The sequence below is a fragment of the Lissotriton vulgaris genome, unplaced genomic scaffold (genome assembly GCF_964263255.1).
Source record: "Lissotriton vulgaris unplaced genomic scaffold, aLisVul1.2 SCAFFOLD_3828, whole genome shotgun sequence".
NCBI lineage: Eukaryota > Metazoa > Chordata > Amphibia > Caudata > Salamandridae > Lissotriton > Lissotriton vulgaris.
The window spans coordinates 133,671-157,154 of record NW_028247777.1 but is presented as its reverse complement, the minus strand read 5'-3'; the positions used below and the strand labels follow the sequence as shown (position 1 = coordinate 157,154).

The following is a 23,484-nucleotide window of genomic DNA, read 5'->3' as shown; positions in this document are numbered from 1 at the left end:
ACAGCTTCAAGCACTCTTTCCTATTTGATGTGTGTCAGTAAATGTAAGGAGATGCCTTTTTTAGTAATCACCCCCAAAGGTTTGGACTGATGCTGTGTATTTTTACTCAGGAAATGCAGGGAGTACTGCTAGCCAGACTTTATTGCCAGTGCTCTGACCCTGAAATGTGTGTTTGCTATTGGCTTATACCCAACTGCCTAAGTTGAGTTACTTATCCGTCCATAGTATATGGCAACAGGGGTGTCCAGGGTCTGTAAGTTAAAGTGTCCCTGCAGCACTTATTGTTCCACCTTGACTTTCACAAAGTAAAGCATGTCTCCCGCTGATGGTGCAGAGCAGTTTTAAACCGCTATCTCAACTTTGCCATTTAAACTTATGACCTAGTCCAGACCTCCCTTTTTAAAATCTATTAGTCATCCCTGAGGTAGGTCTATCGGGCCCCATGGCAGGGTGCTGTATATTAAAAATGTGACATGTACATTTATATGTCCAAACAGTTAAAACTCCAAATTGTTGTTACTGTGTGTAAAAGCTAGTTGCTTCATTGGCAAGTACAGGGTTACACACTGACAACTAAGCTGTGCTAACTCCTAAAGAGGACTGCTAAAGTTGATACTTCAAGGTGTCAAAAGAACCATTACATTAAACCCAACATGATGCCCAAGGCAAATTTAATGTAACTTTTGAGTAAAAGGCAACTTCAGAAAGTTGTCACTGTTGTCCAAGTTATCCAGAGGCCATTTGCAGATGCTGGCCACAATACAGTCTTCTGCACACCTGGGGAGAGGTGTGAATGAGTCCCAGGAAAGGACATAAAATATTGGCCTGTCGTTGGAAGAGGTGTTGCCACGCTCTGGCAGGAAGCCACATAGGGTGTGAGCCTGAAAAGTGACCTTCGAAGGGGAAGCTGCTACATTTGAAGGACAAATGGTGGTCACACACGAGAGGGGCTCTTTTGTTCCGGTAGATAGGTTGGCATCTGGTACCGAGGGGGAAAACGGTTGGCAAACCGGTTTTCCTGTGAGCATGTAGCCCTCAGGTTGCCACACCTATAGGGTGGGATACCCAGCTCCACACACTGAGAGAAGGGTTCGGTCATATTTGGACTGTGCATAATATTTCACTATGGGGTAGCTAGATGTTACAGTTGTCTGCAGGCAGGAGGGGACCTGGTAGTCTATTGAGTCTCCGTATCCTCGCGGGCTAGTTGTGGGCATTACAGTGGCACACAAACCTCTAGTCACGTCTATCACTGAGATGGAACCAAAGAAGGACTGCCTTGCTGTGCTTTGGGCCAGGCAAAAACAGGGTGCACCAAAGAATGGACTGCACCTGCTGCTCCTGGGGTAGAAAAGAGGGGGCTCTTCCTGTGGTGTACTGCTTGAGGAGATGTTGTCCATGAACCCCAGATGGAAGAAGTGAGCTCCGAGTCAGTTAGTAGACTTCTTGTTACAGCTCCAAGGCCATAAAAACGGAAGAAGCTGCCTTGGTAAAGTTGTTAGGCACAATTGCTGGATAATGCCCTACTGCCAAAGCGCTGCCTGGGAGATTGAACCCTCATACTCAAAAGTTGCACCGAGTCTGGTGGATTTGGGAGAGTTGTCAAAGTGCAGTTTGGTCGCCCAAGACGAACACTACCCGCAGTTAAAGGCACCTGCAGGTTTAGCTGTGGACTTTATCAAGATTTGGAGGGACATTGACGTCTGTGGCCAAAGTCAACCCGTGGCGTTCATAGCCTCAGGATGACCTCTGTCGACCGAATCCGCTTCTTCAGCATCCTGAACCCCTTGCATCAGGACTACTCCATTTATGATTGGCATTTTGCCCATACTACCTGGAACTGGACTGGAGACTGTTTCGGAAGCAAGGTAACTGTCCTGCTAAGCCTTACTGACCTCCTTGTCTAGCTCCCTGCCAGAGTTGGTCACCTTGAGTGGGCTGGATTAGCCCAATACCGCTTAACAAAAGTTTCCAAAGTAACCACCCACTGCGCTATTTGCTTGTTTACATTCTGAGTGCAAAGCAATGGTTTACGATTTGCTTAAAAATTCCCTTGAACCCTCTGGTGGATTTTGTTTGTTTTGGTGTTTAAAAATTCATAAAAATAAAATCTATTTTTGTATGTTGTTTTTTTATTTCCTTCGTTGTTATATTCCATATAGGTACCTTATATAGGCACAGGTAACATCACAACCTTTCACCTATATTCTTCCCTACATTACATACATAACGGTTCTTAGGCACTGACCTTTTACCTAGATACAACACTGCATTCAGAACGCAGGTTTTTCCCTAGTTCGAATCTCATACATTATGCATGAGGCTTCTTGGAAGCACAGCAGGACTAAGAGCAGGACTGACATCTGTATAATATCTCTGTATAAAGTTCAGGGCCGACGTAATCCTTTAGGCCGACACAGTAACTCAGCAAGGTAGGACCTCTGGGGAGACCTGTGGGTATATATACATCATGTCTTGTTTGGAGAGATAGAGGAGAGCGTGACTTCCCGGCTGACACACTGACCAGAGACGCTAAGGTTTCTGCATGCAGACGATCCAGCTAGCAGTGGTCTAACAGCCCTCACGGGGTGTCCAACTTGAGGGCAGGACGGGGTACTATATTCTCTAATTCTCAGGTAATGGGGTGGACTAGATCCTAGAGGGATTAATGGCGTAACACCAACACAGATGCTAGGTACATTTAGGTACATCTAGTTAGGAAGGCTTCGTAGGAGTACGCACTTATTATCATGTTTTCTATGTACTTGTATATATTCATGATTATTGAAAAATGGTAGAACTGTACCATCCCTTTACTTTCGTAGTACTGCTAATCGTATATCTCTACTACTGTCTAATGGTTGTTGCAGCTCATCTATTCTACACTAGAATAACAACGGTTTAATAAATACTTATTGAAATGCCCAGCCTGTTTATTCTGTGTATCTCAGAGACAAACTAAAGGAGCACAAGTGACTGAGCGAAAAGTAGTATATTGTTTCCATTATCCTGAGGGATCAGAGTTGTCATGTTCTGAGGTTGCCAGAAACTATTCTCTCCCCGATAAGAGGAGATTCTAGTAACACTGTGAGCTAGCTGATACAGACCGGCTAACGTATCCGGTGGGGGTGCACAGAATCATTCCGCCACCAAACCCACACTTTGTTATCCAAATGCATGGATCCTGTATAGGTAATATAGGAATTGTTAATCCCTTGCCTGACCCCAAGATGGCTGCCACAGTGTTCCCTACTACGTCGTGCTACTCCTCTGAGAAAAAAACCAGACTTGGACCAGACCTCCGGCCTACCCTACAGGATACAGAATCTGTGAACCTACCCCTGACCGTGGAGACCTAGCTTTTTTGGCCGATGCCCGTTGGAGCTACTTGATAACTATAGAGGAGATGGGCTGTGGACTACCCCTTCGGCCGTCACCTACCCAGCATGACATTGGGCAGACCCTACTTTGCCTCTCCGTCGTACTCTTCCTCCTACCCCTTTACTGCACCCACTTTCTCCTTTATGCTCCATTTATCCTTCCTCTTTGCTCTGTAATTCTTTTCTCATTGAGACCTAGCCGCTTGACTGATGCCCGGTGGAGCTACCTGATAGCTATAGAGGAGATGGGCTATGGACTTCTCCCTCAGCCGTCACCTACCCAGCCGGACTTTGGGCAGACTCTCCTTTGACTCTCCATCCAACCTATCTCCATCCTTTCTCCCTCCTACACCTTTACACCACCCCCTTACCGTTCTATGCTTTATTTATTTTGTCTTCCGACGCTCTTGAAATGCTTTCTTGTAACTGATGTAACTTGTAACTGATGTAATTTTGTGTATCCTTATTGAAAGCGCTCTGGTACCTCCGGTTCTAGCCAGCGCTATATAAAACTCAAATAAATAAAAGGGTTCTGCCCACCTGCGCTGTAGTTGTAACCCCCCTCCTCACAGGATGTGCTGTAATGGGTGTTAGCCCAAAAGGGCTGCTGCAACAACACTCCCACACCGGAAGCCTTTTGTTTAGGTAGAGCCAGGGCCAAGGAAGGGAAAACCAGTTTCAGAACTTTTTTCCTGTGAGTGTGCAGCCCATGGTAGCCGCAACCCCGGGAGTGGGCTACCAAGATCCTTACACTCGAGGAAGACCTTAGCCATGTTGGTTGAGTCATGCAAGAGGCACTCCGAGATACCCAGATGCCACACATCACCATAACTGTGTCACCAGATAGGTGGGGGCCTGCTAGCCTATTGGCTAGTAACTGCTTTGTCCCCTCAAGGCATTTTACTGGGATATAATGGGCACAACTTGCACAGAGACTTCAGTGCTCTCTGGATTTGGAAGAAGGATGAAAAGAAGACCTCCTTGCACCTATTGGAAGCGCACAAAGAGAGGCTGTGACATCGGAGCGACTGAACCTGCTGCACTTCAGGCTAGCAGAGTTTGGACCCTGTTTTGCTTGCCTGACTTGGGGAAAAGGTGATTCCCATCCTCAGTCCAAAGCAGCGACTCCAAGGGTCAGTTGGCTAACCTCCCAGACCAGCATTGGGGCTCTTTCAGCTTTAGTAGCTCAAGTCGCATCTTTGGTAGCCACCACAGACATTTTTCAGCTACCGGGCACTCCAAAGGACAATTCGGATATAGTCAAAGGTGCACCCGCGTCTGCTGGACCCCGTGAGTGTTGGTTGTGACCAGATTCCTCACCCAAGGTGGACATCAGCACCCACCAAAGATTTGCACAGTGACTGCTGGGTTGCAAACGCTCAAGGTCTGCATTGGTAGCCCTTGAAACCCTACATAAAGGACTTCATGTGGCAAGATCTGTGGACTGAGTCGCCCCCACTCACCTGTGGACTAAAGACTCAACCGAACTTTCCCCCATGGACTGCACAGCATCGGGTGCATTAATGAGCATCTTTAAGCCTGCAACCCTCAGCATCAGGACCACTCCATAGACGTCAATATTGGTTGTCCGGTAATGTTTGGAACTTGCTCTAAAAATGCTCTGTTGGCCAGGTAACTGTCCAAAGTATTCTTTCTATCCCCCTAGACTTAATCCAAGCTGGAATTTGTCACCCAGGTCGGGCCAGAACGCTCACACTTTTTCAAACTTTTTGAAAGTTTTTAAACTTCAAGTTTGCCAATGCTTGTTTGCGGTTTTATTCAAAAGTTATAAAAAGTTCTAAAATCTGTATCTCTGGAAACCTCCAGTAGATTTTAATGATAATGGTCACTAAAAATTCATTAAAATATGCTCTATGTTTTATAAATTATTGTTGTGTCTCTTTCTTGTTTGGTGATTTTCTTATTCTGTTGTATGGTGCTTTTAAATGCTTTACACATTGTTACTTTGTTGATCCTTACTATTCTGTGCCATTACTACAAAAGGGTTAAGCTGAAGGTTAAGTAAATAGCTCTGACTGGACCCAGTCAGTGTACTCCACGATAAGGCCCCACAGCCAAATCTTGTAGTGCACCCAAGTGAAAGGGATACAAATCTCAGTTTAATATACAAGGATCTCAGTGAGGTATGGTACATTCAGGTTAGTTAATCTTTTCTGTCCAACTTCACCTGTGGGGAAAATAAGTGATACACACATTGCAGGAGTTAATACCTCATTCTAGACTTCAGCTCATTTCCATCGCCCTCTCTTTTCACTGACCTGCGAATTGGAAGGATCCCAATCAATAAAATGTTGTATTGCGACATTGAGGAATAGGAGCTGCTAAGTCACTATGAATCCACATATTGTCACACAGATATCATAAACACAGGCAATTACAGAGAATATTTGGCTCCAAAATATTTCCTTTGAAGACATGACTTTTGTTTGAAAGCACCACAAATAAAAACAGCAGTTGCTAGATTAGCATTGTGTATCCACGAAATTCAACATGGGACGTGAGATTTGCTCTCATACTGCTCCAGTCACAAAACATACAGTTGTAAATAGCATACCCATGTCCTTTCCTTTCTTCTAGTTTGTAAAGATTTGCTATGAATGGTGCAAGCCTAACTCAATGACTCTTTTTAGAGCTTAGTTTGCCTGCTGAACTAAATCAAACAATGATTTCTTTATATGTCCATCATTCTGTACTAGGTTCTTCACACATTCCTGCGTTTCCGTGTTTAGCAGGGGGAGGCAAAGAAGAGGAAGAAGACAATGTTGAAGAAAATGTTGAAGAAGAAAAAGAGGAATATACTGACGAAACCGTGGAATCAGAAAACACGAGTACCTTGATTTTGGATGATGACAGTTTGGACTCTGAAGCAGAGCTGATGATAAGTATGGGGTTGCCTCTTAAGTTTGGTGGACCCCCTGCTCCTGTAGAAAGTATCACAGTAAGCAATGCTTTAGTTTATATTTGCCGTATAGCTAGCTGTAAATGGCTAAGTGTTTGTTAGATTTAATCTATGGGGTGTAGCACATTCCGTCTGTACCTGGTTTAAGCTTGTGTTTTCCTACCTGCCAGCACTTCTAATTGAGGGTAGTCTTATGTGAGACATTTTCTCAGACCTGACACTCCTCATTGTGTTTTGTTTCCAAATTTTGAGGCAGGCGAGGTCGACACAATTTTTACAACAGCATCAATATATTTTTGTTATCTTTAACACACTTTGTACAGAAGCATTTTGTATGTCGTGCAATTTATTTTGTACATACGTTTTTTCCAGAATGACGTAGGATTACAGATAAACTTAATGGCTCGATTTTCCTTTTGGGACTTGTGTATAGTTACTGGAGAATATCACGTTTGTTCCAAAAATCTAGACTATTGTCTGTAATAATTGCCAAAGGGTATTATGGGCGCTAATTTCTGTTTTACTTTCCATATGCTTTCATTTTGTGCTCTAGGTCCTCTGCCCACTGGCGGTTTACTGCCCTTTGACGGGTGGCTACCCCAGTAATAGCCCGCCAGAAGACACTGACTGGACACTCATCAGTCCGTCGCTTGCGAGTTTGCCCAGCAACTCATCACCCCATGCTGCCTTGCCTCATGCTTGCACCCTCGGAGAGTCCAACGACATTCCCTGCGTAGCCGCGCACTAGCATAGGCCGCAGCAACCGAGCTACCAGGCCTGGCTCGGACGTGGCATTTAGAAGTGCGCCTCAGCAGAGAACACTCTTCCCAGGCCAGTAGTCCCTTAGCCGAAGCGGTGCCGTTATTCTGGAGTCCACATGCAATGCTTACCTCCCAATGGACCAAATATACCCGAACCACCTTCCACTCTCACCTTGCAGACACCCGGGAAGTTGAGGCGCCAGATTATGTCCACTACGAGGGCGAAAAAAGAAAAGTCACTAATGGACATTTTCGCTCGCCAACAGAACACATCCATCATGGCACACTCTGCCTCTGGGGGCTCGTCGTCTGTGAACTCTGGAGGCTCCGGCGAGGAGCCTATAACACCGGCGTTCCTGGAGTCTCTCTTCACAGCCTTAAGGTACTATCTGCAGACATTGAAGAAGGAGTTCACTTCCGAAATAAAAGATATCCGCAGAGACGTGGACAGTGTTGGAGAAAGGGTCGCTACTCTGGAGGATAAAGGAGACACTAGGGACATTGAACTGTACGCTCTTCAACAGTAAGTGATACGACTCCAAGACCGACACCTTGATTTACAGATTCACCGGTAGGACCTGAAAGATCGCTCCCGGAGACAGAATATCCGCATCCGAGAGTGAAAGCCACATCAGACACTGATGATGTATTCACCTTCTCTAGGGAGCTATTTAATCATATCCTCTGTGCCCCACCCGAAGCCCACATCACGCCCATAGAGTTGGGCCATCTCGGGCGAGCAATGCTCCACCCGTAGATATCCTAGATTGCGTGCATGACTTCAGGACCAAGGAGGAGATCATCAAAAAAGTCAGAGCCATGCACCCAATCTCATTCTAGGGACAGACTCCTGTACTCTTTCAGGACCTGGCCCTCCTCACCTGCTATTGGAGATGACAGTTTAGACCCGTTACGGAACACCTCCGTTGTTGGGAATTCCCCCACCCTCCGAGGTGAGCGAAGACCAGGCCGCAGACGACGAGTCAAGGCCTGATCAGTCTGAGATTGCTAAAGGTCAACAGGCGGTCCTTGAATCCACATTGGAGACTTTTGCACAACACATTCCAGAGGACATATGAGTGGGTCTATGACCACGCTCCTTATCACTGCTTCTGAGGTGGGCGGCGGGCGATACGGGCGCTCTGATACTTGACCACCACATGGACCCCTCACTGACTCCAAGGGACTGTCTTTCTTGACTCTATTTTGTTTCTGTTGTTTTGTGTTCGTTTCTCTTTTTGGGGCATTCTTACTTTGGGTTAGCGGTCCCTCGTCCATCCATTCCTCTGGTCGCCTAGACACCCACCGGAGCTCCCCCCTAATATACGGGCTCAACCACTACGACACCAGAGGCTACCTTTGAACTTAGCTCTCGCGGTTCTTGACCCTACACTCACATAGATGCCTCCTACTATTTCTCTTTTTTTATTTTTTTATTTTTAAAGTTTGATTTATTGAGGAAAAAGACAAAATAAGGGGAGGGGAGGGGAGAGGGAGGGGAGGGGAGAGAAGAGTTACAATGAATGGATGAAATAAAACAATCTAATAAAAAAATACACATTGCATAAAAAGTAAGCATTACAAGAATGAAGAAATATGAACACATCGTAAAAGTACTAATGCATAATGTAATACACAGGATGGTGAGATACAATAATCATCATAAGTAAAGAAAAAAGTGAGAACAAGATGAAAATCACGGAGGTTTGCGAACTTTAATTGTATCAGGGTCAGGAGAGGAATGAACTGGGGCAGAGGAAGAGAGGTATGTTGTTAAGGGGAGCCATATCAGATCACGTTTGATAGCTAGAGAGACGGGAGACGCATAATTGGTATCCAAACGATGATTAAAACAAATTGCATTCCACCAAGATTGATATGAAATATTAGTAGCTTGTTTCCAATTTGAGGTAATATTATGAAAGGCAACAGCAAGGAAGAGGTCAAGTAAATGGTAATGTTTGGGAGAATGAGGAAAATCTGATGAGAGGGAACCAAGTTCAAGTTCAAGAATTTGTATAGCGCACTACTCACCCAGAGGGTTTCAAGGCGCTTGGGGAGGGGGTTCATTATTTATCGAATAGCCAGGTTTTGAGTTCTTTTCTGAAGGAGATGTGGCTCTGTGTAAGGCGGAGGTGAGTGGGGAGTGAGTTCCAGGTTTTGGCCACCAAGTAGGAGAAGGATCTACCTCCCATGGTGGATCTTTGGATACATGGAACTGCGGCGAGGCCTTGATTGGAGGATCTTAGTTGGCGGGTGGGTGTGTAGAAGGATAGTCGAGTGTTAAGGCATTCGGGCCCAGTTTGTAGAGGGCCTTGTGTGCGTGGGTGAGGAGGCGGAATGTTATTCTCTTGTTGACGGGAAGCCAGTGGAGGTCTTTCAGGTGGCCGGTAATGTGATCTTGGCGAGGGATGTCCAAAATGAGTCTTGCTGATGCGTTTTGGATGCTCTGGAGTTTTTTCTGTAATTTGGCTGTAATTCCGGCGTAGAGGGTGTTTCCGTAGTCTAGTCGACTCGTAACCAGTGCGTGGGTGACCGTCTTTCTTGTCTCGGCGGGGATCCAATGGAAGATTTTTTGAGCATACGAAGTACGTTGAAGCAGGAGGATGAGACGGCGTTGACTTGTTTGGTCATCGAGAGTGAGGAGTCTAGGATGAAGCCAAGGTTACGTGTGTGGTCTGTGGGTATGGGTGCTGAGCCCAGATCCGAAAGCCACCATGAGTCGTCCCAGGCAGAGGGGGATGATCCTAGGATGAGCACTTCTGTTTTGTCTGAGTTAAGTTTTAGGCGGCTGTTTTTCATCCATACGGCTACTTCTTTCATGCCTTCGTGAAGATTGCTTTTGGCAGTGTTGGGGTCTTTGGTGAGGGAAAGGATCAGCTGGGTGTCGTCAGCGTAGGAGATGATGTTAAGATTGTGTTGACGCGCGATGGATGCGAGTGGACTCATGTAAACGTTGAAGAGGGTGGGACTGAGTGATGATCCTTGTAGTACACCGCAGATGACTTCGGTGGCCTCTGATTTGAATGGGGGAAGTCGGACTCTCTGAGTTCTCCCCGCTAGGAACGAGATGATCCAGTCCAAGGCTTTTCCTTTTATGCCGATGTTGCTGAGACATTGTATGATGGTGCTGTGACAGACCGTGTCGAAGGCGGCGGAGAGGTCGAGTAGAATGAGGGCCACTGTTTCTCCGTTGTCCAGTAGTGTTCGGATGTCGTCTGTTGCTGCGATGAGGGCGGTTTCGGTGCTGTGTTTGGCTCGAAAGCCGGATTGTGAGGGATCGAGGGAGTTTTTGGATTGGAGGAAGGCGGTGAGTTGGCTATTGATGGCTTTCTCAATGACTTTGGCCGGGAATGGGAGGAGGGATATGGGGCGGTAGCTTTTAAGTTGAGAGGGGTCTGCTGTGGGTTTCTTCAGGAGGGCACTGACTTCGGCATGTTTCCAGCTTACTGGGAAGGTAGCAGAGTTGAAGGAGCAGTTGATGACATCACGGAGATGGGGTGCGATGATGGAGTCTGCTTTGTTGAAGATGTGGTGGGGACATGGATCGGTTGGCGAGCCAGAGTGGATGGAATTCATTAGGCGGATGGTGTCTTCAGTGGTGATTGGGTTCCAGGCGCTGAGGTTGTTAGAGGGCGGTTTAGGTTCTGAGGGAGGTGGAGAGGATTGTTCGTTGGAACTGTTTTCGAAACTGTTATGTATGTCGGCAATTTTGTTGTAGAAGAAGGAAGCTAACAAATCGCAGAGGTCTTGGTAGGGAGTGATGTCGTGTGAGGCTGCGGTGGGGTTGATGAATTCCTTGACGATGTTGAATAGTTCCTTGCTGTTATGAGCGTTGTTGTCGAGTCGATTCTTGAATGTTGATTTCTTGGTGGATCGAATCAGCTGGTGGTGTTTGCGGGTGGCTGTCTTGAAGGTGGTCAAGTTGTCTGTGGTGGGGTTTTCTCCATGTTTTCTCGAGAGTACTGCATAGTTTCTTGGATTTCTTAAGGTCATCGTTGAACCAGGGGCCCTTTTGCTGTCCTGTTTGGTGTGATGGTTTTTCAAGGGTGCTAATTCGTCAGCGCTGTGAGTGATCCATTGTTTGAATTTGATGGCAGCTTGCTTTGGGTCTGATGAGAGTGTGGGTGGGTTTTGGTTGAGCGATGTGAGGAGTTGGTCTGTGGTGATTTTGTTCCATTTTCTTCGGGGAATAGGTTGTGGACGGTTGTGGGTCGAGGTGGTTTTGTAGCTAAAGTGAACACAACTATGGTCCGTCCAATGGAGAGCTGTGGTGCGATCAAAGGAGATGTGTTTGCTGGAGGTGAAAATTGGGTCGAGCGTATGTCCGGCTACATGGGTGGGGGTGTCAACAAGTTGTTTGAGGCCGAGATTGGCCAGGTTGTCAAGAAGGGTGGTGGTGTTGCTGTCGTTTTTCTTTTCCAGGTGGAAGTTGAGGTCTCCTAGTAGAATGTAGTTCTCGGAGGCGAGGGCGTGTGGACTGATGAAGTCAGTGATGTCTTTGCTGAATTGTTTCCGGGTTCCTGGAGGCCTGTAGATGAGGGTGCCTCTGAGTGTGGTCCTAGGGTCGGTGTGGATCTGGAAGTGGAGGTGTTCGGCGGTTGCAAGGTTATTGTCGGAGCTGGTCGTGATTTTGAGGGTGTTCTTATGGACGATGGCGATGCCTCCTCCTGTTTGGACGGTGCGGTCTTTTCGGATGATCTTGTAATTGTCCGGGATGGCTATGGCGATGTCGGGTGTTGATGATGCGTTCATCCATGTTTCAGTAAGGAAGGCGACGTCCGGTGATGTAGTGTCGAGTAGATCCCAGAGTTCAGTGGCGTGTCTGTGGGCCGAGCGGGTGTTCAGCAGGATGCACTTCAGGTGGTTAGAGTCGGAGCTGTGTTTGGGGTTAGTGGATGTGGTATGGGTCTTGTTGCTGGTAAATTTGCAGGAGTGGCAAGCAAAGGGACCGTGGGTACGCCCCGGGGCAGCCTTGGGGTGTGCGTCCGGGGTTTAAGGGCTAGGAGGGTGGCGGCGTCAACGTAGTGCGGGAGGAGTGCGGTTTGCGGGGGCCAAGGGGTCTGGCGCTGGGCGCGGTCCAGGCGCGGACGGGCAAGGAATACTAGAGATGGCGAAAAAGGGACCTGGAAATGGAAAATCTTTTGTATCTGCCGCCAAACCAGCTGCCAGAACTGAGAAGTAGGGGGGCATTCAAACAGCATATGTTTAAGATCGGCAGAAGGGCAGGGACAGGACCAACATGTAGAGGGAGTGTTTGGTGAAAAACGGGACATAGCAAGTGGTGTAAATAAAGTTCTGTAATAAATGAAAAACAAAGTTTGGGTGGTGTTAGCAGCTCTAGAGGTCTTATGAAGTTTAGTCCAAAGTTTATCCCAAAGAAGTACAGGCCAATCCTGAGAAAAATCGAACTCCCACACAAGTTCAACCCGAAATTTCAATCTAGTAGTGATGAGACGGAAAGAATTCTATAAAGCGGATGCAGATGGAGAAATTTCCAACAAAAGGGATGTAGGTCTGCGATCTATAGGAACCTCATTGGCAGATGGAAGAGAGTGAAGATAGGAAATCAAGACTGGAGAAAGGGAGTTGTATTGCGAGTGAGCAGAAGCAGGTAAAGAGAAAAGAGATTGAAGATCCCACCTCCTACTATTTCTAAAATCCTTTACCCTGAACGTGCGGGCCAACCCTGTCAAGCGCAGAGTGGTCCTTTCATACCTTGACAATACCAAAGCTGATATATACCTCCTACAGGAGACGCATCACTTGTCAAAAGATTGCTACCCCCTAAAATCCTGCATGCTCCCGATCCAAATGTTCTCCTCCGGCCCAGCCAAATTTGCCGGGGTCACTATTTTGGTCTCCTGCTCGTTCCAGGGGAAAATCCTCCAGAAAGAAGCCAAAATCAAGGGGAGGCTTCTCGCCTATCTATTCACGTTAAAAGGCCTAACATTCACTACTGAAACGATTTATGCCCCCAATGAGGGACAAGAGAAACTCCTACACAATGTGCTCACCGAGGCCACAGCTACAGCTGAGCTCCGGATATTATTGGGCGGGGACTTGAAGCTGGTCTTTGATAACACAATAGACAGGTCTCGCTAGCGCATGGCCTCGACTACAAGACCTTGACCTAAAGGATTTGTGGTGCTGCTCCCATCCTCACAGCCGTGCATACTCCTTTTATTCTAGTACACACAAAACCTACGCTAGGCTTGACTACCTCTTGGGTTTGTCACCCCTACACGTACTTTTGACTGATGTTGAGCTGGGGGTTGCCTCCCTGTCTGACCATGCCCTAGTAATAGCTACCTTCACACTCCCTCTGCAACGCCTTGCGCATCATGGCGCCTTTGCAACACAATCCCACACCCCGCAGATGTCATAGAGCAGATACAGCATGCCATCAAAGAATACCTCTCACACAATTCCAACCGGGCACTTACCTCTCGACACAGTGGGCAGCGCTCAAGGCGGTTATACGCGGGGAATTCATTGCCATCTCCACAGCAGACAACGTGGAACGCAGACAGAAGAGAAATGAACTCACTCAAAAAACTAAAAGAGCTGGAGCAAATGCACCTGCGGACAGGGGCACCCAGGGTATGGCGACAACTGCGTGCCATGCGACAGCAACTTACCTCACTAGACCAAGATAGGGCGGAGTTTACGGCCCTTCGGTTACGCCACTCTTATTACACTGGGGTATAGGTGTGGATGCCTCCTTGCCCACAAACTCCGGGAGTCCAGGCAGAAACAAGGGGTTCAAGAAATTAGACTGGGGGATTGCAGTCGGATCTCTGAGGACTTTGAGATCGCTGAAGCCTTCCGAGACTTTTACGCCCAACTTTACACAGGGCAGCCGCTAGATAAAACCTATGGCTCTGCATACCTTACAGACGCCGACTTACCCACCTTAATTAGAACACAGGCACACCACTTGGAGAGGGACATCAGAGTAGAAGAGGTCATTGCAGCCATCTCACGCCCAAAACTAGGAAAGTCCCCTGGGCCTGACGGCTACTCAGCTGCTTTTTCTAAAACGTTTTGCACACTGGTGGGCCCACTCTTGACCAATCTTTTCAATTCCTTTGCCCAGCCGGGGGCGATCCCTGGGGACATGCTAGAAGCCTCCTGTTAAATTTGGTGGTCTCTATTTGGCACAGGTAGGTACTTGTGACAAATCAGGACCCTCTCCTCTAGTCATGACAAGGGGATTACACTCCTAAAATAACTCCTGCTCACCTTCTAGGCTGCGTGGCGCGAGCAGTCGAGGCTTATTTCCGAGGCGTTGTAAGTTAAGCAGTTGTGACCACATACAGTATAGGTCTTCAAACTGTGGGGCATGCCCACCTGGGGGGCGCAGCATCCCCTCAGGGGGGGCGCGCACTCCACCCAACCACTTCTCTTCCATTGTTTCTTTCAGCGCGAAATGACACGCAAGGCTGAAAGTGCTTAACTCCCTGCTATCGTGTGTCTCAAGTCAAGCTGCTTGGGGCTAGGGTGGGCAGTGTCTGGAGTCTTATCTCCAGCACGCCCACGTGGTGCCTGCCTGGCTGGTTTTCTGCAGCCCTCCCAACAAGCATTTGCAGTGCAATAGGTCTCACATTATTAAAGTTTGAGCTATAGGCATTGCTAATAATAATGCAACATCAATAGCTCAAACAATCAGTAATGCGAGACCTATTGCATTACTATTATTACTACTAGTTTTGAGGCTATTTCCCAAACCAGTGGGCAAGAAACAAGGTAAGTGGCCCAAAGTCTAAGAAAGAGTGGGTATACAGTGGCGCCCCGAACAAGGGAATGCATTTGAAATGTCATTGGCGGAGATGATGAGGGACTAACAAACCTCTGGAAAATAACCCTGGTCTATTTATGAATTGGCATCATAAAATTTCACCTCCTATCCTAATTTGCAGTGAAGAGTTCACCCTGGTGTATAATATGAGTGGGTTTACCGGGCAGAGTTCGGCCAGAGAAATTTAGCAGGAAGCAGAGATTAACAGCACCACTGAGCAAGAAGGAAGCAGAAACAGTGATGATTAAATGCACAAAACAGCAAAGCCCCACAGGCCTGTCGTGAGCTTTTCCACTTTGCCAACAAGTAAACAACCAGCCAAAATCCTTCTCCTACCACTGATGTGACTGCTAATCAGGATGCAGCATAATTTCCAATTTTCCTCTGTTTACACCCGCAGCAATAAGTGGGCAGGGGTGAGCTACAGATTTAATACAGGTCTTGAAACAGCACCATCTTCAGCACGTAGCACCACACCAGATACTAATTGTTGATTTGTATAGAATGGCTCATGAATTTCCTTATTAATCATCTGTTGTGCCCACTTATTCTCTGAATGATCCAGAGTCCTCTGCTTTTCCTAAAATGGTCTCTGGGTTTACCCTATCTGACATTTGGTGAAATGCACAACATTGGACAAAGCGCTCCACTGACTGGGCGGTGGGGAGGGGGGGTAGACAGCACTCTGCCTGGGGCCCCTGTGGATCCCTACCCCCTTCCCTGCTCTTGTGAATCTTTGGCCCGGAGCAGGGTCAGTAAGTGGTCAGGCAGGTAGCGAGAAGAGTTTCCAGCTAGCGGCCTCTAACGAGTGTTGTGGGGGAGGTCAGCCAGAAATGTGTCTCACAATAATTGTATAACTGGAGATGCCATTGTTGCAGATGCTGGGGGTCTTTTTAAGACAACGCCATGTTTAGCTTTCCCTTGTTGTTCCTGCGACCGCAGGAACCACACCACCAAGAAACACCAGTACTGCCGCATTTATTATTATTCTTGGTATTTACATCACAGTTGCCATAGGTGCTGACTTTGTTTCTGGGGACCTGGGTCCGAGTCCTGGCATTGGCTCAACACCATGTGATCCTGGACAAAATCACTTAATTTACCAGTGGCTTACGAAAAATGAATTTGACCTTGACTAAAGTCACTAGTGCTTGTTTAACATGTTCCAATCCCTAGAGCTGAGTCCACGAGCTGAGTAAACAAACAAAATATAACAAATATTGTGAAATATGCCTACCATCTGTCCTCACTTCCTTCGTAGACCAAATGTAAATGCTTTCTTGTGCAGCTATTTCTGATGCTCTGGAAGGCGATCTTCTTTATAAGCCAACTATGCTAACAAATTGACTCTTGATGCTGCTAGAGAATAAAGCTGTATATATCCTCTTGAATTACTTATATCACATGTGTATGTAAATGTCTCCTAGGCCTTCTTGGAAAATGTGGCTGGCCTCCTACTGGAATGGCAACACCTGGCCATACTCCTCATGATCAGAGAATTTTCAATGGTGTCTGAAAGCATGTGTTGTGGAACCCCTTTTTCTGATATCTTGTCTAGGGGCAAGGATGTGGCACAACAGCCAGAGCCGATGACAGTGTAGCTGGGGAACCAATTCTTGGTGTTTGCTCATTATCCTGTGATTCTGGGCAAATCACTTAATCTCCCTGTGCTTACAAAAAATGAATGTGTGTCTGTGTAATGTAAAAGATACTCCTGTAAAGTGCACCAATACCTTTGTATCATGTTCGCTCTATATAAAACTGAAGAAAATATATTACAAAATGTTGTGAGCACTCCCGTTTCCAGGTACTGCTCAAGACTGGAAGTTGAGCACAACCTGAGGATGGCAAAAGCAAGAATACATCCACACATTGTCCGTCTCTGTCTCCTGTAGTCCAAAGTGATCTAATTTCATGGGATCAGGGTCCCAATAGTTGTACCCAGAAATCCTTTGTTCTCTGAGGGGAGAGGGGCCTTTGCCCAGTCCAAACTAGTTCTGAAGCACTCTGTTTACCAGACTTCTCCTTTCCTTTCACAGTGCAGGGCATGCACATCAGACGCCCCACAGGAGGTGGAGCCAGTATTGTGGAAGGCAAGTACAGTCCTGGAGCACTTTGTTTACAGGACACCTTCTCTTCTTTCAGTGTGCAGGGCAGAGACATCAGCCGCTCCCCAGGGGGTGGAGCCAGCATTGTGGAAGGCAGGCACAGCTCTATTCAGAGTCCAGGTGCACTCCTCCCTCCCATTTAGATGCAGATGTCTCTATTCACCACTGGGTGACTCAGCCTGTCTCCTAGAATTCCCCAGCCCTGTCACTCACAAAACCAGACATAGGAATACACAAACTAGCAGAGGCAGGTTTGAATGGTTAGACAAGCAAATACCTACTTTTTAAAAGTGGTATTTGCAAACACAGAATATTAAAATAAACTTTACTAAAAGATGTATTTTATTATTCTGAGTTCTGGCATACTAAACTCGAATTTCTACCATGTTCTCTGAGGCAGTTAGGATTAAAAAATGTAATAACTCTAACAGCCCATTCTGGCCTATGGAGAACAGGTAGCCTTGCAATAGTGAAAAACGAAAATGGCTGTAATTCACTATTAGGACATGCCACACACATCAGGGCTTGTCCTACCTTATACTTACAATGCACCCTGCCCTTGGGCCTACCAAAGGGGTGACTGATATGAAGAAAAGGGAAGGTTTAGGGACTGGGAAGTGGGTGCACTTGCCCAGTCAGCATGACAGTACCAGACTGCACGCAGGCTCTGCAATGGCAGACCGTAGACACATTTTACAAGGCTGCTTCTGTGGGTGGCACAACCAGTGCTGCAGGCCCACCAGCAGCATTTGGATTACACGCCCTGGGCACACTCAGTGCACTAGACTAGGGTCTGAAAAGTAAATCAAATAGCCAAACATGGAACCACTGATTAGTACATCAATTTACAGTAGGGAGCACTTGCACTGTGGCACTGGATAGCAGTGGCACAGTGCCCAAAGCATACGACCCCAGCAAAAATACATGAGGCAACAGAAAAAATGGAAGGGAGACCCACGCCAATGGTGCCACGTGTAACTCCTCCATAGTGGTCATACCGAAATCAGGGCGAGACAAGACTGTCTGTGGAGCGTATCGCCTTAACATCCTTAACATCAACATCAAATTATAGACCGGAATCTTGGCGGTTCGCCTGGCGCCCTGTATGCCGGAGTTGATAGACCCAGACCAGGCGGGCTTTATTCCCCAACGCCAAACGAGAGATAATACCAAACTGGCTCTCCACCTCATCGTGAAGGCCTCCCGGACACAGGGGGAGTATATGCTACTCACCATTGATGCCAAGAAGACCTTCGACAGGGTCCATTGGCCTTAACTAGAACAAGTGCTCAAGCGAGTGGGAATAGGGGGGACAAGCTGAGAATGAGCATTTTAAATTGTTATCGATTCCCCACATCCACAGTACGGGTGAACGGCCACACATCATCCTGCTTTCCTAGCTGCAGGGGCACTCCGCAGGGGTGTCCCCTTTCACCCCTCCTTTTTGCACTCTATATGGAGCCTTTAGCCCAGCGAATTTGGCACATCCCTTCAGTAGCGGGGATCAACTGTGGGGGTGATATCCACGCTATCAGTTTATATGTGGACGATGTCCTGATCTCCCTGTCAAACCCAGTCCCGGCATTGAGAGCCTGCTTCTTGGAACTGGAATGCTTTGCGCAGGCCTCTGGGTTTAAAGTTAACATGGACAAATTTGTTGCGCTTGACCTTTCCTTGTCACCTTCTACTCAAGCATGTCTCCAGGGGCAACACCCTGTCCAATGGCCAGATGCCATAATCCCCTATCTAGGGATCCAGTTGGCCCCCCTTCCTTCCGGCAATAGCCGCTGTCAATTATGCTCAATTGCAAACCCGATTCCGCACGGAACTGGGCCAATGGAAGCATTTCCCGCTCTCCTGGCTTGGGAGAGTTGCGGCCATCAAAATGACCATCTTGCCCCAGATCTTGTATGCATTTCAAACCCTGCCCCTCCGTCCCCTCACTGGATGGATCCAATAGACTCAATCTGAGCTGGTGCAATTTATATGGCAAGGCCGCAAACCCCGGTTGAAGCAAAGCACACTATAGCGGTTCCCCACCCCCTCTCCACCCTCGAAGACAACGTCTTTGGCGTTCCTGATCTCCAGCTTTATTTCCAAGCGACACAAATGCGCTATCTGGTTGCATGGAACTGGCTGGAATCGGAAAAGCATTGGCTCTTTAAAGATAAGGCAGTGGCCGCCACATCCCTCCAGAAAGTTCCCTGCCTTTGAAGGGCACACAGACCACCTAATCTTTAAGCTTCCTACATTACATGGGTGTCCCTAGAGGCCTGGGATAAAATCAGCACTAAACATAATTTAACTACCTTCCCCTCCCTGCTTACCCCAATATTCGACAACCCCGATTTCTAGCCAGGCATGGGCGAAGCAGCAGGTGCACCCTGGCACTCCATGGATTGCCGGTCTCTGGGCCATGTATTCAACTTTGACGGGATAATTTCATTTCAGCAGATTAATTCAGAGTATGGGATCCCTGAAACTGAGCGGCTACGATACCTCCAGATTCGACACTGTACATTACACCCAGATATCAAACCATACGCTCATCCATCAGGAAACTAATTTCTGATTTATATAAAATGCTATTGGCCAGGAACAAGCATACCTGTAGCACCAGTCGGGTTCGTTGGGAGCGTGACCTAGTTAGATCACTCAGTCATAAATAATGGGAGGGGGTGTACTATACAGCTCGCCAATCAGTCTATCACACAGGATTGACCGAGACAATGACGAAATTAGCCACATACTAGTACTATACCCCTGTACGTATCCACTTAGCAGACCCACAACAGAGCGCAGACTGCTGGTGGGGTGGCAGGAAAACTGGCACCCTGGTGCATATACTCTGGAACTGTGAACATCAACAAGTCTACTGGTCCCAGGTCCTCGATGAGATGGACAAACACCTAGACACAAATACCGAGTTTCCCCACCTACGTCTTACTAGGTCTACCGAATCCCCTAGCATACCCTCTCAAATCCCGGCGAGGCCGATTAATCGCAATTGCCCTAGGCTCAGCAGTTCAGAATATCCTGACTCACTGGCGCACACCTCAGACTCCCACATTCACGGGCTGTCTACACCACATATGGCACGTTCTAGGGAAGGAGAAAATTACCCTCACACTGGCCAGGACACGCTCCGCTTTTAGAGAACTTTAGCAACCATTTCTGTCCCTTCTTGCCTCATAATTCCGGGAAGGAACGTGCCCCAGGTACCTGAGGCTCCTGCATCTCCCTGATCAACAACAGTCAGCGACTTAAGCCAACACCCACTTATAGGTCTTAGATAGTCTCCAGAACTTTCATTCTCCTGATGGACGAGGGAGGTGGGGAGGAGGGGATGGGACTGATACAGTTTCTTTTTCATTTTTTGTTTGTTGTTGGTTTATTCGGACACCGCAGCTTGGGTCTCCCATCCACTCAGGGCTTTTATCACCCATATTATTTTATGTACTCTGGGAGGCCGGAAATGTTGTTGGTCGATAAAATTTCAATAAAAGATTTAAACCATAAAAGGGAACTAGAATAAGCACAGTCCTAATAACCTCTTCCATCCAAAAATGAGCACAAAATAAAAACTAAGTTATTAAAGAATAATCACTGACTTACATGCTTGACTTGAGTCCTCGCAAGATATTAGAACTTTTCAGATCAAAACCAGCAAAGCTGAGTCAGCTAGCTTACAACCCTGCAAAGAACAACTACAGAAGCTCAAGTAGCTGAGACCAGATTTCACAAACTCCATTCCCACAAGTAATACTACAGAAATCAAAAGTGACATGGGATTACCAGCTCTTGCCAAAAGATCAGCAGATCCATTAAAAAACGAGATCACCCGGGATTTAAATCACAACCTCTGATCCTCGCACCAATATAGGGGGACACATCATAAAGAGGCACTATGGTTTAAGAACCCACCCTCAAAATTACAAAATTAAGCCGAAATGTCCAACATCCAATTTCTCAAATATAGCAATGGGTATAGGGGAAAAATGGAGGGACAACATTTTCCTGAACCCGCATCGAGAACTCCTAATCTAGAGTCATCGTGGTTCCTGTCTTCTCTCTCTTTGCACAGCAAGGAGTAAAGGAGGAGGCTCCCATAACTCCAGCACCAAGCCCAGCTGGGAGCATAAGAGGAAATAAGTCTTCATTGAGTCTGAACCACAGGAAGAATTCTCATTATCCATAGAGGCCAAGGTTTATGCCCCCTCCTTATTACTGAACAGAGAGTACCAGCGACAGCTCAAGTGACCAGGGCCCAATACTTCACGCCGCATGACGAACATTGAGCAAAAGACTCATTTCAGAAGCAAGTCTTCATGCACAGTCTCCGGAACCCACCTTCATAATCCCGTGTGGTCAAAGTCCCTTTCCTTTCTCTTGCAGCACAACAAGGAGTAAAAGAGGAAACCAAAGCAATCAGGTTCCAATACCTCAAGCCCCGTACAAAATTTAAGAGAAGCTTGGATAAAACCGTTCACGAACCCACAGGAAGAACTCTCATAATCCATAGTTATTTTGGTCAAGTCCTTACCCTCAATGCTCCTCAGGGAGTGTAAGCAAAAGCAAAGCAGAGAAGGGCCAATACCACAAACCCATAAGATATTATAAGAGAAACTAAAGTGCCCAAGACTTCATCAACAGGCTCCATACCCAGTAGGGAGCATTCTTCTAATCTAGAGTGGTTAGGTTCCAAGTTCCCTCCTTCACAGCACTTCAGGGAAGTACAAGATCAAGCCTAAAGCAGCCAGAGTTGGTTATTTCAATCTCCAAGATCAGCACGGAGCATAAAGGGAAACTAGAGTGTACAGATTTTCTTTTCAGTCTTTTGATCCAGTAGGGAGCACCCTCATAATCCAAAGTGACAGTGGTCAAATAATCCACATGCCATGCCCAGAAAGAAGTGCAAAAGGAATGCAAAGCGACCAGAGACCAACATTTCAAGACCCATGTCTAACAGAGACGGGATTTATCAAAGATTAATGCTCAAACTCCTACCTCAACAGGAAGCAGTTGCAAAAATGAATGTGGTCACGGTAGAATAGTCTGTCCTTCCTGTCGAGGAGGACACCTCTAGCCCCCAATCCATTGGGTAGGACACTAGGAACACAGGCATTAATCCTCCTGCTTCAGATTCAGCCTTTTGATCACTCTTTGAAACATCAGCTGCTATTGCCAAACACTGCGACTCTATACCAAGCAAAGAGTTTGAGGAGAATATTTTTCTAGAGATACAGAAGAGTGTTTTCTAGACTCCCCCCGGCACTAAGGACTTAATCAGTTGGCCCACCAGAATTTGAAACAAGAATTTGCAATGCAATAGGTCTCGCATTTACAAAAGTTTCTTAAATGTGAGACCTATTGCATTGCAAATGCTCGTTTTTATATGATCTACGGCTGTGGAAATCGTTAAAGTTCTCTCAGTAAAGCCACGAAAAAAAATGTGGTGGGGAAATACACAAAACTATCTACTATTAAAGATTTTCTTCAGTCTAAACACCACAAAATAACATAAATATGCAAAGTTACATGCAGGAGTTGCATTGTAGCAAAGGTGTTTGCAGACTGATAAAAAGCCAGAAATACAACTATGTAATTTTGTAACACTATCACAACTAAGTCGCCCCTCGGTCACGGAAAGTTTGTCAAACAAGATGAAGGAAAAGGGGTGAAAATCTCAAAGAACTGGAAACCCAGCCTTTTACACCAGGACACTTTTTATTGTAGACTATGGTCATCAGAAAAGGTAGACAGGCTGGTCAGTAAAGCATGCTTCACTTCCAAACCACGGGAGACCCTCATCAGGTACGAGAATAGAACGTGTGATCTGTCTAGTCTAAGATGTAGAGGTTGATTTGGGAAATCACACCTCATTTTGCGACCAAAACATAAAAATGACTGCAAAGGCAAGTCTGTTACAGTGACCAGAGATATATCGCTCCAAGGAATATTCCTCTCCCAACTTTCTTTGGCAAGCTTTCTAAATGCATCCTTTTTTTTCACCAGATAGATCTACCATCTACGGATCCAGAATGTATCTAGGTTCATTTGCTGTGCCCCATGGCTTCAACAAGGGCATCGGAGTGCACACTGTATTGGGGGTGAGGGGGGATCCGTATTGGTTGGTTGAACTGCAAAAGGGGCTTTTAACCCCTTCGATGCTTATGACGGAACGGTTCCGTCATCAGCGTCGGTTGGGCTGTGCGGATGACGGAACCGTTCCGTCATGACAACACCCGTTTTTCGAATCTTCAGCACAGCGCGAAAATTCGCCCGCCCTGTAGAGGTTAAGAGGAATGCGGATTGACCCAAGTAGGGTGTGACATCAAAGTAATGAATAAAAGCTTATCAGCCCAATAGTATGTCTTAAATGCCCCCATTTAAGTTGGGCGCTACATGGGTGCTACATGAATCCGCTCTTGTTTACCATGTTTATTACATAATTCATTACTTAAAACAACGACTAACTGCCCTAGGAAAGCACTGACCAGCAGCAAATGGACTG

The 23,484-nt window shown here is 46.8% G+C and overlaps 1 protein-coding gene across 1 annotated transcript in view; it reads left to right on the top strand.

The window, feature by feature from the left end:
• Nucleotides 1-23,484, top strand: part of TGS1 (trimethylguanosine synthase 1) — a 167,460-nt gene that overhangs the window by 12,084 nt on the left and 131,892 nt on the right. The window contains exon 3 of the mRNA XM_086949788.1: nucleotides 6,131-6,339. Coding sequence (XP_086805914.1) covers nucleotides 6,131-6,339 — 209 coding nt within the window. The remainder of the gene's footprint in view (nucleotides 1-6,130; nucleotides 6,340-23,484) is intronic.